This window comes from Tachysurus fulvidraco, chromosome 5 (assembly GCF_022655615.1).
Source record: "Tachysurus fulvidraco isolate hzauxx_2018 chromosome 5, HZAU_PFXX_2.0, whole genome shotgun sequence".
Lineage (NCBI taxonomy): Eukaryota > Metazoa > Chordata > Actinopteri > Siluriformes > Bagridae > Tachysurus > Tachysurus fulvidraco.
This window is the reverse complement of record NC_062522.1, coordinates 27,700,837-27,717,702: the sequence shown is the minus strand read 5'-3', so window position 1 is coordinate 27,717,702 and position 16,866 is coordinate 27,700,837. Positions and strand designations below refer to the sequence as shown.

General features: G+C 38.4%; 1 protein-coding gene across 1 annotated transcript; it reads right to left on the bottom strand.

Annotated features, from left to right (window-relative positions):
- Window positions 1-211: 211 nt before the first annotated feature.
- Window positions 212-11,931, bottom strand: mylkb (myosin light chain kinase b). The gene is made up of 17 exons (XM_027133588.2): window positions 10,981-11,931; window positions 10,100-10,216; window positions 9,858-9,923; window positions 8,494-8,544; window positions 8,194-8,321; window positions 7,454-7,610; window positions 6,208-6,513; window positions 6,046-6,090; window positions 5,592-5,682; window positions 5,294-5,497; window positions 4,142-4,359; window positions 3,817-3,940; window positions 3,424-3,576; window positions 3,092-3,215; window positions 2,894-2,984; window positions 2,650-2,784; window positions 212-1,643 (listed from the first exon to the last, which is right to left on the bottom strand). Exons 1-17 carry the CDS (start codon window positions 11,678-11,680, stop codon window positions 1,375-1,377), a joined length of 2,979 nt encoding a protein of 992 aa, XP_026989389.1. The 5' UTR covers window positions 11,681-11,931; the 3' UTR covers window positions 212-1,374.
- Window positions 11,932-16,866: the final 4,935 nt, after the last annotated feature.

Below are 16,866 nucleotides of genomic sequence, written 5' to 3'. Positions count from 1 at the left end.
TGTGTGTGTGTACATGGCGATGGGTTGGCACTCCGTCCAGGGTGTATCCTGCCTTGATGCCTGATGACACTTGAGATACCTCGTGACCCGAGGAGAATGAATGAATAATCCGTGCGTTCACGGCAACTATTTATCTCCCAAATAATATTACTATGAATATTGATGTCACTTTTTCAAAATTGCACAGAAACTAAGTGAAAAACACACGCACTACGAGAGGGAAACACTTTTATTTATTTGGCCACTCCAATTTGGTTGCAAACCAATGACACTGATCACAGCAGCACATTTATAACTAAATAATTGTTGACCTGCTTTATGATTGTATCTTTGCTTCTGAATGTTCTATTGTGGGATATCAATTTTACTCACTCAGTATTTCTGTCAAGTTATGTGAAACCCTCCATAGCTAGGTTTAGGTCCTATTATAATAGTTTTAACAAATTTATTCTCTGAGATGACTCAGCAACCCACAGCATGGTGACAATCGTCTGTACAAAGACATAAATAAAGAATGAGGGCTGCAGTGGGACCTTCTAAATCACGTTCACCTCAATAAGCAAAGATGCTTTGGCATGCAATTTGACTAAAATAATAGTGAGAAGCGTTAGAACCGATAAAGAACAGGCAGACTTCCTAAAGTTTTGCAGAAAGATTTAAAGAGTTTCAGAGCACAGTGATTATCATTTGTTAAATAGATTAAAAATGCCAAATCAACCCAATAAAGAAGTAAAAATTGTTGCTATTGCTGATGTCTACAGTATTAAACATGAGTCAGATTGTCTGATTATAAATAATGTTTATACAGACAGGTCTTTAAAACTGGTTTCAGTGTCAGTTGTCTAGAATACAAATATCTAGAGTGTTTAAACACATTAAATGTCGTTTTTCACCACTTGACTGTGCTAGAGTGTAAGCAGAACCGTGAAACGCACCAAAAAAAAAAAAAGAATAGACTGGGAAAGCCAAAATAGCGTGACCCGTCTTCTAAAATAAGTGCTGCTGCTCTGGAGAATCAACAATATGAGTGGATTAAAAGTCCAAATGTAGGCACCGAAAAGGTTTGTTCAGCAAGGCATGCAGTTCTGACACTTGTCCATTTTTGGCCAAACAGATCTCTGCAGCTGACGATTCTCCAAAACCAAGCACAGGATTGGAATGTCTTTGATCTACTCATATATTTTCCATTGCTCTTTAAAGACAAGTGCATGAAGGTTTGCATGGGTGTAAGACTTGACATTGTGTGTTCACAACCAAAGCAGCAGAGAAATGAATGTAAGCTTTAAGAGATGCAAAGCTCCCACATTATCCCAAACTTCCACCCAGTCTTCAGTTCATCTCTTCTTGTCAGCATTCCCTCATCCACCGTGTTCCTCATTCCTCTTCTTCCTCCTCCTCCTCTTCTTCCTCTTCCTCATTATCTCCTTCTTCTTCCTGCATGAACTCCACCATCAGTTCGGCCGTGCAGCTGGCCTCTCCGAGGCTGTTCACCGCTTTGCAAGTGTATTTTGCGTCATCATCAGGACACACCTCAGATATTACCAGGCTACAGTGGCCGTCCTCTTCGTAGTCAATCTGGAAATGACGTGTCTCCTTGATAGGCTGGTCGTCTTTGTACCATACTACCTCAGGATCTGGGTAGCCTGAAGGAAATGCACACAGCACTTTCTTTTAACATTTTCCTTTATCTAAAATAGATAATATTTTATTTTATATTTAATTGAAATAAAAAATATTTATTTATTTTTTATCTTGCAATTTACATCATAGATGTTAAATGTCAGCATTGGATATATATATATATATATATATATATATATATATATATATATATATATATATATATATATATATATATATATATATATATATATATATAATAAAGATAATAAGAATAAAAATAAATAATGATATATAAATACATTAATGCATACATTTCAAGTTAAAATAATAAATATGTATTTAATTAAAATAGAATGAAATTTTCCTATTATTAACTTTATATTTAAAATAGTGTATATCTATAACATCTTTCCCTAATGAACATGCCGACTGAAAACATGGCGGACTGAAAACATGGCATATGACATTTCTGAATTATTCATTAATTACTTTACCTTTGAGTTCAAAACTAAAACCATCCTATAAAGAGAATTTAAGACTAAATAATATCCTACACATTTCTCTTAGATGTCTTCCTCAGAGTGGAACTGTTTTGAGTGAAAAAATAAACGACAAGGTCTAAATAAATCATTAAATAAGAGTGATTGAATAACGTTTGTTTGCCATTACCATTAAGGCCCCAGTCCACTGAAACTAAATTTTATGTTGACATCTAATAAATAAATTACTTAAATTAAAGTTTCAATCCAAATCTTGATTTACTAATGCTTAAGAAAAAGTCTCTCGATCTGGCAACTCATTTAAGTGCAAACTTTTGCAAAGAAACCTTAAATGAAACGAGATATTATTACATGTGAATAGATTTTTAAATGACAAACTTTCAATTTAAAGTAAATTCTGAAAATTGTTAAGAGTAAATCAATAGATTTGAGATGATTTTAAGGGCTACATGACCCATAATTAAATTTAAACAATTCTTAGTAAACTCAGATCTTTGGAGAATATTATTGGCTGAGTTTTAATTACCCTCGATCTTGCAGTCGAAGCGAGCGGCGCTACCTTCCACCACCTCCACATCCTGGAAGACGAGGGAGAAGCTGGGAGGAACAGGGGCGTGGCTTTCTTCTTCTGTTGTCTCTAGCAATGGTGCAGGTGGCGCTTCTGATAGCACACAAGCACACATATAGTAACATGCTCCCAGTTATTGGCTTGATATTTTCACTCATAGTTCTTAGACAGTTTAAAAACTGGAGGTTTTGCTAGCCATTACCTTCAGTTGGTGAGCTTTTCTTTAGCCCGATGCCTCCTAACATTCCCATGGAGCTGAATCTAGAGATGGCTCGCACTGCATTTCCTGTTTTCTGTAGAACGGAGGTACAAATGTGTGTATTTCTTGAGCACAAGCCAAACAAAACACACTATCTCTGTGTCAAGACAAAAGCAGCATGAGAGAACTGAGACTCCTAACCTGCCATCGGCGTCTCAGGATATACTTCTTCATGCGTTCTTTGGAGAGCTGTTTGGCTTCCATGTTCTTGGTGTCTTGTTTTAGCCATTGGTGTTCCAGACACAGTGCACAGGTCAATCTGGCCCTGCAGGATAAAAGCTAGTTTGATCAGACTGCTTTTACAGTATATTCTGCACTCTCTTGTAAAAATATTGCTAATATAGCAAAAGCAATTTTCGTTAAAATACTCAGACAGCATATAGTATGTCAGCATTATGAAACCAGATGATTAAAAGAATTCTGTGCCAGGATTACAGCATGTTTAAATAAAGAGCTTAGCTTTTTGACTTTACTTCATATTTTTTTTCAGTAGGTTGCTGATGAAGTCCTTGGCTTGCTCGGAGATCTCATCAAAAGCCTCATCCTCAAAGTCCCACGTCGCTGAGGTAACATTTGCAAGTGTTTCATTATCGTTGTCCCCCATGAACGGAGAGAGCCCACTCAGGCTAAGGATAAAATAAAAGAGAGGGATGAGTACACGTAGCAGTTTTAGAACTTTCAATATCTTCACCTTACACCTAATATGTAGTGAGCAGAAATATTGGAACAAACAAAATCAATCTTCTAGATGGCCGAATGTCTAGTAGATTGGAATCATTGCCACTTAACCCCTTTCAGTACACAGCACACAGCTACTTTATAGTATATAAATGTTGTTCAAAAGACATAAAAACTGTATAACATACAGGATATAGCAGATCACCCCGATGCTCCACATATCTGTTGCATAGCCAATTTCTTCATAGTTAATAACCTCAGGGGCTACAAACTCAGGGGTTCCGAAAAGAACCTTCAGGGAACCAGAGTCCACTGTGGAGAGAAGAAAAGTTCAGTTCATCTCGAATGACAAGTGAGCAAAAAAGATGTTTAACAACTTAATCCTATGCTATTTCACATATTCCAAGCCTGACTGAAGCATTTAAATAGCAATCCCATTAATCTAATTCCAAACTATATCTGTTTATTATCAGAGATGTCACATTTGCACTGGGTTAGAAAGCAGACGAATACCTAGCCTTCGTGCGAGGCCGAAGTCGATGAGTTTTATCTTGCTGCCCGTCTTGTTGACGCACATGATGTTCTCTGGCTTGAGATCCAGGTGCACAATGTCCTGTTTGTGGATGAACTGAACACCATCAATAATCTGGAGCATATACTTAATGACCTCACGTTCGGACAGCTCAAAATCTTCATCAACGATTCGCTCAAACAGCTCGCCACCGGAGATCCTGCAACCGACAGGGACGAGCGAGGCATTACCAAGCAGAGAACACCAATAACATCAGAGAAAGTGGAAGACACTCCACAGGACCTAATCAGCGTTAATGCATTTTATTGGCAGGTTCCTTTAAACAAGCGAGACTTATTTCTGCTTATGGTACGGTAACAAATCCCACACTTAAACCCAGATTCAAATCTGGGCCTTTTTTCCATCATGGATGCCAAGCTAAGGCTGTGAATATTGTGCTTTTACTCCTCCCTCACTCAGACACGTTAACACTATATAAGGACAAGTGACAAGCACTTCTCCAATCACACACTACTGTCTCTGCTGCTCTCGCCATAAAAAGTGTTGGGGAGAGAAAAAGCCTATCAAAGATGCTAGTGATTTCAATAGTGCCTGAGATGAGAACACTATGAAAACCAGGAGTGACTTTTGACCCCAGTTTGTTGTGAGTCAGAACAGCAATAATACCGGTAGAGCAATATCAAAAATTAAGTCTATAACACTTAAGAGTAATCATCTAAGAGGCAGTATAGTTCTAATCCACTCTTTAATCCCTTTTTCCTTTTCCTAATCTTTGTATTGTTCCATAAATCCATCTTTTTTTTTTTTACCACTTATCTACACAAGGCCACGAGGAGCCTTGGGCATAAAGTATCTCAGGGGACTTTTTTAAGGGACTGAATTTTAGGGATGCCAACCCATTACACACACACACACACACACACACACACACACACACACACACACACACACACACACACACACACACACACACACACACACACACACACACACACATAAACACACCCATATATTAAGCTTTGTTATTATATAGTATATTATTTTATTATTTATATATTAAGCTTTGTTACTTAAACTTTCTACAAGCCAACATACTTGAGAACCCATGTTTTACTGTGTACTGGTGTACTTACATTTCCAAAACCATCACAATGTCAGATTTGCCCTCAAAGGCATCCACACACTGCACAAGTTTAGGATGGTGGAGGCTGTTCATGATGCTGATCTCCTGTCGCACATTCTCCTTCTCTTTCTGTGAGAAGGCTTTGATGAACTTCCCAGCCCAAACCTTTTTGCTCGACTTCTCCACCAGTTTGAAGACCTGACCAAATTTGCCACTGGTAGAGATGAGGAAGAGAGATGATGTTAATAGTGCAGAGATTATATGATTAGAGAAACTGATTTTTTTGGAGGTGTGCAATTATGTCTTACGTGCCCAAGCGATCCTCAACGTCATAGAAATCTTTAACAGTGCTGTCTTTCTTTATGACCACATCCCTGTACTCAGGCTCTTTATCTGAATCTGAACACACACACACACACACACACACACACACACACACACACACACACACACACACACACACACACACACACACACACACACAGAGAGAGAGAGAGAGAGAGAGAGAGAGAGAGAGCAAGAGAGAGAGAGAGAGAGAGAGAGAGACAGCGAGAGAGAGAGATAGAGAGAGAGAGAGAGAGAGAGAGAGAGAGAGAGAGAGAGAGAGAGAGAGAGAGAGAGAGAGAGAGCAATTAATAAATTCAAGTGTTAAGCAAATTCATGGGTAGGAAGTATATATGTAAGGAGAGATGGATGGGTCGGTGAAAGAGTTAAACGTTTACTGAAAATAAATTGAAGGGCTGCCAAGACTGGATTACACACCATCATCAGAAGCTGCAGCCTCTGCTTCTTCTTCTTCTTTTTTTTCTAAAAAAAAATTAACTTTAGCACACATTCATTTTCCCCTTGTTATGAATTTGCATTTCAACACTTTAATAATTCATTAAATACTTAATTAACATATTAGCTGTCTCTCCTTCTCACCTGGCACCTCTGGTTCTCCCACACTGACAGGTTCCGACTCAGCGCTGGGTTCACCAATGCCATACATGTTAACTGCACGCACACGGAATTTGTACTGACGGTCAGGGAGCAGCTGCTGGACATGGTAAGAGGTGCTGTTGCAGGAAGTAAGGTCACTCCATGTGTTGTCCACAGAGTTCCAGATCTCCAAGTTGTACGACTTGACAACACTGCCACCATCATATGTGGGTCCATACCAGGAGAGGGTGAGCGAAGAACTGCGGATGTCTGACGCAGCCGGGACACCAGCTGGTGGATCAGGCTTGTCTATCACAGAGGTTATAAACATGGTTATGAGGTTGTGAAGGAGATACGACACATGATTAAATGCTATGCATTAAACAAGCATTTCATACAAAATTTATAGTGAATTTTGTATTTCTTGGGAGAACATCCACCATATAAATGGTATAGACCATGTGGCTAAAGCAAGTTACCTAAGTTACCTACCTACCTATCTATCTATCTATCTACCAACCTACCTACCTACCTACCTACCTACCTACCTACCTATCTATCTATCTATCTATCTATCTATCTATCTATCTATCTATCTATCTATCTATCTATCTATCTATCTATCTATCTATCTATCATATTCATGAAAGTCACTTTAATTCTTGTTTCCTGCACATGACCTTACTTATATGTTTTGTCTCAAATACTGTTAGTGGTGTACTATTTCATTATAAATTTGCTTTGCTGATCTCTGCTAATAGTGCCCTAGGCAATGTTAGCAAAAAACATTCTTCCATTTGCGTTACCATGGGAAAAATAATCATACAAATGATGGATTTTGCGTGGGATGTAATATTAAGTGCGTAATTGGTGCGTCATCATACTCACATTTAAGTTATTTCTGTTACATAGACCAAATTACAGGAAAAGGACTCTTTAGAAAAGGATCTAAAAATGTATCAAGTTTAATAGGCTGTTTGTCTCATTCACACCCAGTGTGAAATTCTAGTTGCAAGTCTTCTTATTGGCTTGGTTTTAGGAGGAGATTCTGGAGACTCTGGAAGAATATCTACACAATAGTGTCAGTATCCCTAGCTGATATATTTTACCTTTTCTACAAAGTATTTCAGATTCAGATTATTTTCCAATTACCTATATTTTAGTTTACAGTCTGTAGGACATAGAGAATCTCATTCAGCTCCTCAGCTCTATGTCCTCCTTCAGCCTCACACACAGCTGAGTGTCATACCTACGACAGTAAGGTTGAGCGAGGCTTGCTTGGTGCCGTATTTGTTCTGCAGCTCCAGCGTGTAGCAGCCACAGTGGTCCTGGTCGCTCGCTGCAATTGTCAACTGACTTCTGTTCTCAGAGGTCTCTATAGTGATGCCTCCACTTCCGGTCTGTATCTAGAATGATAGAAAGTGGCCAGACTCAAGAGATGAAACAACAGTGTATAAGTATTTTCAAACTGCTATTGTGTGCAACTATTAATCATGCAAAAATCTGTAGGAAGTTACTACAGTGAGCGATGATCCACTGAAACTGCATATACCTAAATATTTGTTAGGAAATGGCAAATTGTGGATCTTTTTTTGTTAGATTTTGACTGCTGGATAAAAAGCGCCAATTCTTTTAATAGTGGAAATGTCTCAATATCGAACCCACAGCACTCATTTTCATATTTATCTTTGTCTCTCCTTTAAGCAGAAGAAGTCTTTAAACGTCACATATACATTACAACACTGTAAAATTCTTGTTGACTTGTTCGTGACTTGGCTCACAAAGTCAGTCCTGATACAGTACAACTGAAGCAAAGTGGGTTAAGGGCCTTGCTCAAGGGCCCAGCAGTGGAAGTTTGGTGGTGCTGGGGCTTGAACCCCTGACCAGCTGATCAGTTACCCAGAAGCGTAACCATTTAACCACAACAACTTTAAATTAGCCCTTTTCATGCTCATTCGTTTCTCCTTAACTTCAACTACTTCTTCTCACCGGCTTTTTGAACTTCAGCCAGTTGCAGGTAATGGGTGTAGAGCCTCCAAAGTTACACAGTAGCTCAACTTTCTCTCCTGCTCTGATCTTGAGATCCCCAGGGAACTGAACAACCTGGGGCGGAGAACCTGCACAGGTGGGGAGGAATGTGGCACTGCATTAAATTCAACCCAACCTTATCTAAGCATACTACATGCTCTGTTTATATACTGGCAATTTACAGGTCTGAATCTGGTATATCGTAATGTACTAGTTTTTATTTTGCATGTGTCTCATTTCGTGAAATGTGTTGGATGTTACCCTGTTTGGTGGGAGACTTCGGTGCTGGTTTCTTCTTTATCCTAGCTTCATCTGGATAATAGACACAATGTACTGTAATGTCAGGCAGACTAAGTGCTACAAATGATCACTTTGGTTTATTTAAATATGTGAGCATCATCTCACAATGTGCAGCCAGTCAACTGGTTTAAAGGCAAGAGGGAAAAAAAAATCATCCATCAAGCAGACATCAACAAGGAATATCACATAGAAACATCCTTTAGAAAGGGTCCTCTGCTTTTAAACAGGGTGCACTAATGGAAAAATCTTGCCATTCTGGAGGTCATATTGGAGCATGTATACCTGTTCTGTATATGTTCTAGTCAGCATTTATTCTTGAGTGCTTGGGAGAGTGTGCGGGAGTTCCGCAGAAGGCTTGCTCAACCGCTTAGCATCCCACAGAGAAGGCTTGCCTTAAGTATACCGCCTGCTGGAATTCTCCTTTTTTGGGCATGCTAAAAATAGGGGCCCTGGATCCAGGAAAAGGGGCTGGCTCTCCCCTATATTTATTCTAGCTTTGATAGCCATCAAGAAACAATGCAACATATAAACCTCACTAATGCTTAGGCGCAGTGTGAAGACATAGACAGAGGAAGCATTTAAAGGGGCCATGAACACCACATGAGCACAGCAGAAAACTGCTCTAATCCATTTTAGGAAATTTTTTTCTGCTTGCATCGTATGCTTCTTCTTCTTCTTTTTTTTTTACAGCATTCCTTACATTCCCCTATTATCATTTTCCATATAATCCATTTACTGTGTTGTGACAGGCACTACTTTGCTGTGCTCGTGAAATCCTAGATGCTTTGAAGGCTTGTAAACTATATAACTGATGGGCAAATGTTCCAATAAAATTTGCTTCTTATATTTCTAGAGTGAGATTCCCCTTGTGGTTATTATCACATTTATATTGATTTAAGACCAGCACTGATTTAACTGTTATTAATCCTTATTATTAGATCAGGACTGTGCAGGAAGGAGAAGCTGGATAAATGCAGTCTGACTTTGTTTCTATTAACCTTACATTTACCAACACTCGATACAGACAAAATCCTTCTTCCAATGCCACCATACAGCCACATTGTCCTGATATATTAATAATCAAATAGAATCTGCATTAAAATATTTTTTTTTAATATTTAAAATATATTCTGCTTCATGAGAATTCCCACAATGGAGGAGCATCGAGTGTACTATATAGTGTAATTTCTAGATCTGTGACCATAAAGCTTCCTAGTCCTGGTCATATCCCATGTTTGGATTCTGTCATGAAAGCTGTCATAACTGAAAACTCTCACACTGACAAATTAGACACACCAATAAAAACAACAGTGTTTTTGACCTACTCTCAGTTGTAGGTAATGAAGATGAGCTTTTCTTGTTTTTCTTTTCTGCTGATGGATCTGAAGGATCTATAAAAAGACATACAATCAATGAAGGTTAATATATCTGACAGGGGTGGTGCAGCAGCTGTAAAATTAATGGCACTAATTTATACACAATCAGAATAAATGCCTGTTAATTGGCTAATTTGATCAAAAATAAAAGCGAATAAGAAAAAAAGCAGGAATATTTTTAAGACACTGACCATCCACATGTACCATGCAAGAGCATTCGGCCTTTCCTTCTGCATTTTCCGCTTTGCACAAATAGCGTCCCTCATCCTCAGGAAGCGCTTTGTCTATGGTAAGTGAACACTTGCCCCCTAATGTAAAAACAAAATAAAGCAAAACATTTTTAATTTAATTTGCTAATCTGGTAAGGAAATTAATCATTATTAAGAACATTTTTCTGGTGAGTTGGATGGAAGAATTCTGCCAAATATGAGTTTTCTGGACTTTATCTTAACTGGCAATAGTACTGTAGATGTCTGCTGGCATGTTCCTGCTAAGTTGATGCTTTTTCAGACAAAACACCTACAATAACAGACATAATATTTATACATAGAGTTGAGTAAAATCAAAGGTCTATCCTAGCTACTGGATAAAGCAACAATGCAGGATATCTCTAATCTTTTGGCGTCCCCAAACTTGGGGAATCCTGCACTGCTATTTCTGAACTTCTAACTGTGCCAGAGTGGCTAAGAACATTAGCCGCTTTGTGTTTGTACAGATGGTCAGTCGTATTTGAGCCTCGTCTTTGAGTATCAGATGTCTCATTAGGAATGAGCTAAAGGAGCTGAAATAGCAGCACTAACTTGGAGTCACCCATGTGAATCACAATCCCTGATTTACGAGCCCAGTGATCCACAGCCTGTTAGGAGTGTCTGAAAACACAGTTTAAGCTTCACCAGGCATTTCTAGCTTCATTCACAAACTCATCAGGTCAGCACCATAAAGCAAGAAGAACTTGTGTGTCTCCTGACGTGCCCCATAACCAATGCTTTTAAATTACACACATGCTATATAATTGAGTACAATTGAATCAAATATGCAATGTATTAAGAAGTCATGATTTGTTGATTCATACCTTCATTGGATAATATAATAAACTTTGATGGCTTCACAACCTTCCCATCAAGTGTCCAGGTGATGACAGTCTGTGGGTCATAGCTCACTGTGCACTCTAACCTCAGCCTCTCTCCATCGACTACAGTCAAATCACTCAGAGACTGCGTGAACACAGGTGCTTTTTCCATGCCCTTCTTCTTCCCATCCTCTGCATCCATAGAATTGGCCATGTTCTTCTTTTCTAAACTCTCGTTCACATTGTTACTTTTCTTCTGACTGATGCCCCCATTTTTGTTCTTTGGTTCAACTATCGCATCATCAGTTTTCTTTTCTGTGCATGGAATAATCTCCTTTTTTGTGATCTCTGCATCCTTCTTTTTGTCCGTCTCTGCATTTTCTACTACATTGTTCTTTTTGTTTATAACTGTTGCTTCATTCACACCGTTAATGCTTGTTTGTTTGTCCTTTGTGATTGCTGGGGTAGGAGCCGTGTCTTTTTCAATAGGCTTCTCTGATTCTATGTTCTTCTTCTTGTTGAGGACGGACCTGAAGTCTGCAGGTGCATTGCTGTTATCTGGCTCTGGTGGAGGTGGTTTTAGTGGGCTTGCGTCTTTCTTCCCCAACACTGACCTAAAGTCTACTTTGGCTGGGGAGTTTGTCTTGATTTCTGACCCAAGCTTAGGCCCCGAACGGGGCTTAAGGGCTGCCCTGAAGTCCATCTGTCCTTCTTAGCCACTATTCTTTGAAGCAAGTATCTTCTGGAACGTCTGTTTCCTTCTTTCTAGAGCTAGAGTTTCCAGGAATGTCCACTTAAGTATCCTCTTTTGCAGTGGGATCTGGGGAGATCCTGGTTATTAAAGAACTGTGTGGAGGTCGTAATCCGTCCGTGGCTTCCTGTTGTTCTGTTTGAGCCTCTGCTGGCTCAGATGTCCTGGAACAGAGTGAGGGAGGAGAGAGAGGACAAAAAGGGAGAGATGGACATTGAGCAAGAGGGATATTCAGTGGGAGGGGTGTTGGAGTGGGGAAAATAAATTGTTTGAAAGCTTAGTCTCCATTCTATAATAGGTTTATTAGAGATGGGGACATTTTTTTATGTCTGCATGGCATCAATGGGGACCTCTGTTTCCATATTAGGAAATCACTTCCAGTGTATCGGAACCCACACAGCAAGGCAGCAATGGGAGATAAACACCAAAGAAGAGCATAAGCTACTTACTCAGGATCTGCATCTCCGAGATGATGGGATGCGATGTGGATCAGAAATAAAGTTTCATTGTCTGACCAAATATCAGAGATGAACTTGAATATGGGTTTTTAAAGGTGGAGCCTGAGAAACATCTGAGGCACAAGAAGAAAGAGTCGATGATGTTTACGAGAGAGATGAGAATCAACTAAATCTTTCAGTACTGAGATATAAACACTGATGTGGACATTGTTGTGCAAGCTTGAGCACTGGGAAAACAGTAAAAAAATATTGAAAAATGGAGACACACAGACAGACTTTTGAGACGGAGATTTACTGAAACAACATCCCATTGGCACTGAAGCGAAAGAGAGAGATAAGATAGAATGATTTGATTCCCTGTTCTCTCTAAACTTGGAAAGGATCCAGAAGAGAAGTGTTCTGGATTTTCCATGGGTATTTGTTTGGATGTGCCTAACCTGTTGACCTCTCCATAAACAGGAGCCTTATTGGACTAGTCGGCGAGGCATTCCACCAATCAGGACTGCGTGACATGTCTCCCACAGTTTATGTTAAAATGTTGCATAGGCAGCCTTAAATGGTCATAAACATCTGTGTTACACTGCTTGGTGTGTGCGCCTGAGTGTGTGTGTGTGTGTGTGTGTGTGCTCCTGAGTGTTCGAGTGTGTACTGGTTAAGGGAGGACACTAAAAGATATTTTGTGAGAGTTACTGTCTCGGGTCAGCAGTGTTATTACTTTGACAAGCTGTTAGTAAATTTCCACCATTGCAGAAAAGAAAAGGAATGTCTCATTACTCACACGGTAAATGTCAGGGATTTAAAACAATCCAGCTCTAGATTAGAGCTCTCTTTTATAGCTGCAGATCATTTTTATTATATACACTATAATCTCATTTCTTTTGAAGCTGTTAAGAAGAATTAACTAAATTTAGAGTTCAGCAATGATTGTAAAAGTTTCACTTTTCGTTTAGTTTCTTATAAAAAATAAATCATACTGCATATGCATATTGCAATAACAATTGCAATATGCAAATTCTATCTATCTATCTATCTATCTATCTATCTATCTATCTATCTATCTATCTATCTATCTATCTATCTATCTATCTATCTATCTATCTATCTATCTATCTATCTATCTATCTATCTATCTTAACCAAAATTAAAGTGGCAGTCATGTAAATTATCATTAAAACATAAGGAGAAGCCAGAACATGGGTCAGGCCAGCTTTAATGCCCTATGTCAAAGTGTGAGTAAGAAAAAAAACAACAGAAGAATGACATAAAATTGATGAAACTTATTATAATATTCAGACTAGAAAACCATGCAATCTAACGATGCAAATAGTTCTATGCTATGGAGCATAATCAGACCTAGCTGGTATAAATATAAATAAAAATAAGATGAGATTAAATCTCAATTTTAAATAACACATAGATTTTCACATCACAGCCATAGTCAACTGTTGACACAAACAGCAAACTGACTAACAGCAAGTGAAGCTTTTCTGTTTACCAAAATCTGTTTGCTATTCCAAAAAGACTTCCAAACAGTTTTGTAATCTGTCACACAAATTATAAACCAATAATTAAAAACTGTGTGTGATTGGTTTTGTTTTTTCGGTTGCCATTTACGCTGGTCGGGCAGACTCAAGTGCAGGTTTCACTTTGCTTTGGACCAAAACAACAAAAAAGGGGAAGTAATTCTCAAAATGATAAACAGACAATTCTCGAAATAATAAACAGACAATTCTCAAAATGATAAACAGGAAAGTTCAAGTTTAAGCCAAGGAAACAACACAGGAATAAATTTAACTCACTAGAAAAAGCACTGGTTGCATTAAAGCTCAGTCGATGAGAAGTGTGTGTGTTTGTGTGTGTGTGTGTGTGTAAATTGATTTTGCTTGCAATTAATATTAAGTATAAGATAGAAAGGCCCTGGTTTTGGCTACCGTTTCATAATATATTACTTATTCACTTTATAGACACCAAATTCATCATCACCATCAGTGCTCAAATTTATGGCATCACAAGCATACACACACTGCTTGAGTTTATTACCCAGTTGGGTGTTGTTAGTTATAGCTAGTTATCAGGTAGGTACCGGATAAAAGCATGGCCTGAATTACCCAGGGCCTGGGAATCCATAAAGTTTCCATTGTTAGATTTCTCCAAGTGAGTCTCCTTTTAGAAGAGTACATTGGTGCCATAGTGCAGAACATTAACCAGACATAAGGGAGTAAACAGACAGTGTGCGTCTCATTTTTCTCTGTCTTTTTGTCCACTTTCATGAAGAGCCACTCTACCATTCGCATCCCTCTTGGCTGGTGATCTAAGCACACACAAGTGCACTTTTTTCCATGCAGTGTTCAATATATAACACTATTTTAAACAGATTCAAATAATAAAATGTCTCAGACAAAAGCAACACTTTGGAAAGGCTGGCATATTAACTTTGACAGGCTGCAGTTCATTTTTCCCTGACCCATGCTCATCATCTCATGGATCCTCTTCTCCTTGACAAATTCTATGGTTGGATTGCTTTCAGTCTAAGGAACAACATGGATCTAAAAGACAAAGTTTTCTATATTAAATTTGTTTTTCTGAAGCATAATATATTTGAGAAATGCGACTGCGTTGCCATTCCAGATATTGCATATCATCCACAGACTGATAGAATTTGCATAATGTTTTCTATTTTCAACAGAACTTTATTAAAGTTCATTAAAGCTGTCTAATAGCTGAGTACATGATGTCGTTCTCAGACAGCTCCCTGGACAAGAACAAGGAGAGAAAATGAAAAACAACTGAAAAAAAAAACAGCAGTACGCAAGGCAGGAATGTTCCAGATGAGAGGGCAAGCAGTTAGTAAGCAGTTAATGTGATTAGTGTAGCCTGCAGGAATGATTACTAGCACTGTGTGTGTGTTTCTATATGAGTATGTTTGTTCTGGAAGCTGTTTCTGATTTTATTTTAAGATGTTCCTCGCTGAATAAAAATGAAATTAGCTGAATGATTGTATTCTTTTGCATCACTTGTAAATTTGCATAAAACCATTCTGTCAAATAGAGATAAATTGTAAATGTATTACATCTTTGATTCATCTCACCATCAATGATTTGATCCAGCACTGGTATGAAACATTCAAGATCAGCATGAGACCATAGCAATATAATCTAAAGCTGAATAATCTTCTAACGTCCATAATAAATCTCAGGACCTAAAATTTAAATGATTTGTCCTCAACTGAGTGCATAAGAGTTAAAGGAAGAATTGGACTGCTTTTAAAATGGAGCATTTGTATACATATCCACTGTGCCATAGAGTGCGGTTTAAAAAAAAGCATACATCTTGGTAAACGTGGATTACGAGCTCTGTACGCATAATTTAATAAATAATCAGCCACCACCATAGCGTGAACATCACCTAGAAACCTTTTGGGAGTACATGTGCATGCCAAGACCTTGAATAAAGTCACAAAGTTTCCATCTAACATAATATTTGCTGTATTAAGTTACTGTTATACAAGCATAATGTGCTTTATTAGGTGACTCTTTAATGGCAAGGAATGTTCAGCAGATTCTCTGTCGCAGACTGCTGTAATGTCAATCGATAGATTAGGAACAGTTGGCCACCAACACATATAGAATGAAGGAGTAGTTCCCAGTCTTTGTTGAGGCAGTTTGGCACCCTGCATGGACTCATTAGGCTTCCAGGGAACTTAGACATTGGTAATTGTGATACTACAGCAGGGATCGTTAGTCACCCAGAGACAAAATTTATAGTGGAACACAATTAAACTCTCAATCAAACTCTAAACACACCAGCAGAATGTGGCCACAGGCCTGATAGTGTTTGGATTGTAGGGCATGTGGAGGATGGTGAATGAAGTGCTAAGAGAGGAAAAATACAGTCTGGTGGAGAGAAAATGGGGTAGAAGATCAACAAAATATTGAAAGATTAGCAAAAACATTGAGGAAGCAAACTATGAAGCATAGTTTGCTGAGGAAGCATACAATGAGCAGGGGCCAATTTTATGACTGTGACCACGTTATGGCCTACAGAAATGAGACAAAATATTAGGAACACCTTGTTTAGTGGAAACATGATGGGAATGGAGGGAAACTAAACTCTAGCCACTGTATATATGTTAGCAGAGTACAGCTAACTTTGCGTACTCAGTGAGTAGAGTAGGAGTAACACTGTAACATGCTGGGAGGAAATGATGGACTTATGGGATAAAAAAGGGATCCAGGTGATATAAACATTCCTGGCATCTAAGAGGTTTGAAATAGGACCTCTTTTAAACTTACAGTAATTACCAACACTTTAAACATAATGTGGAATTAAATCTGGAGTAGCAGCATATAGTATAATGTATGGTTGAATACAGTGAAAAGAAGATGGATCTTACTGTATTGTCTTTTTTTTTTTTTTTTTTACAAACTAAAGCATATTATTATTAAAAGAAAATATAAAATTCTTCCAAACTTCAATGCCATGTGAAGGAGATGAAGGAACAAAGATAAAGAGGGAATGCCCAAATATGTACTATTACTCATAGTGTATAACTTATGTCAGGAGTGTACTGAGGAAAATTACTGGATTCAAGATAGGAGAGTTTCTAGCGTGGAAGAGACTAGTGTGGGAGAACAGTGTTTAGACAACATCATGTGTGGTCCATTCTGCGTTGACACCAGT

Excerpts from the sequence above, each read along its gene's own strand:
- mylkb (XM_027133588.2), bottom strand. The coding sequence starts at position 11,680 with ATGGACTTCAGGGCAGCCCTTAAGCCCCGTTCGGGGCCTAAGCTTGGG. Across the intron at positions 5,498-5,591 it reads GTTGAGGATCGCTTGGGCAC|TGGCAAATTTGGTCAGGTCT; the intron begins GTAAGACATAAT and ends CATCTCTACCAG. Across the intron at positions 4,360-5,293 it reads ATTGTGATGGTTTTGGAAAT|GATCTCCGGTGGCGAGCTGT; the intron begins GTAAGTACACCA and ends TGTCGGTTGCAG.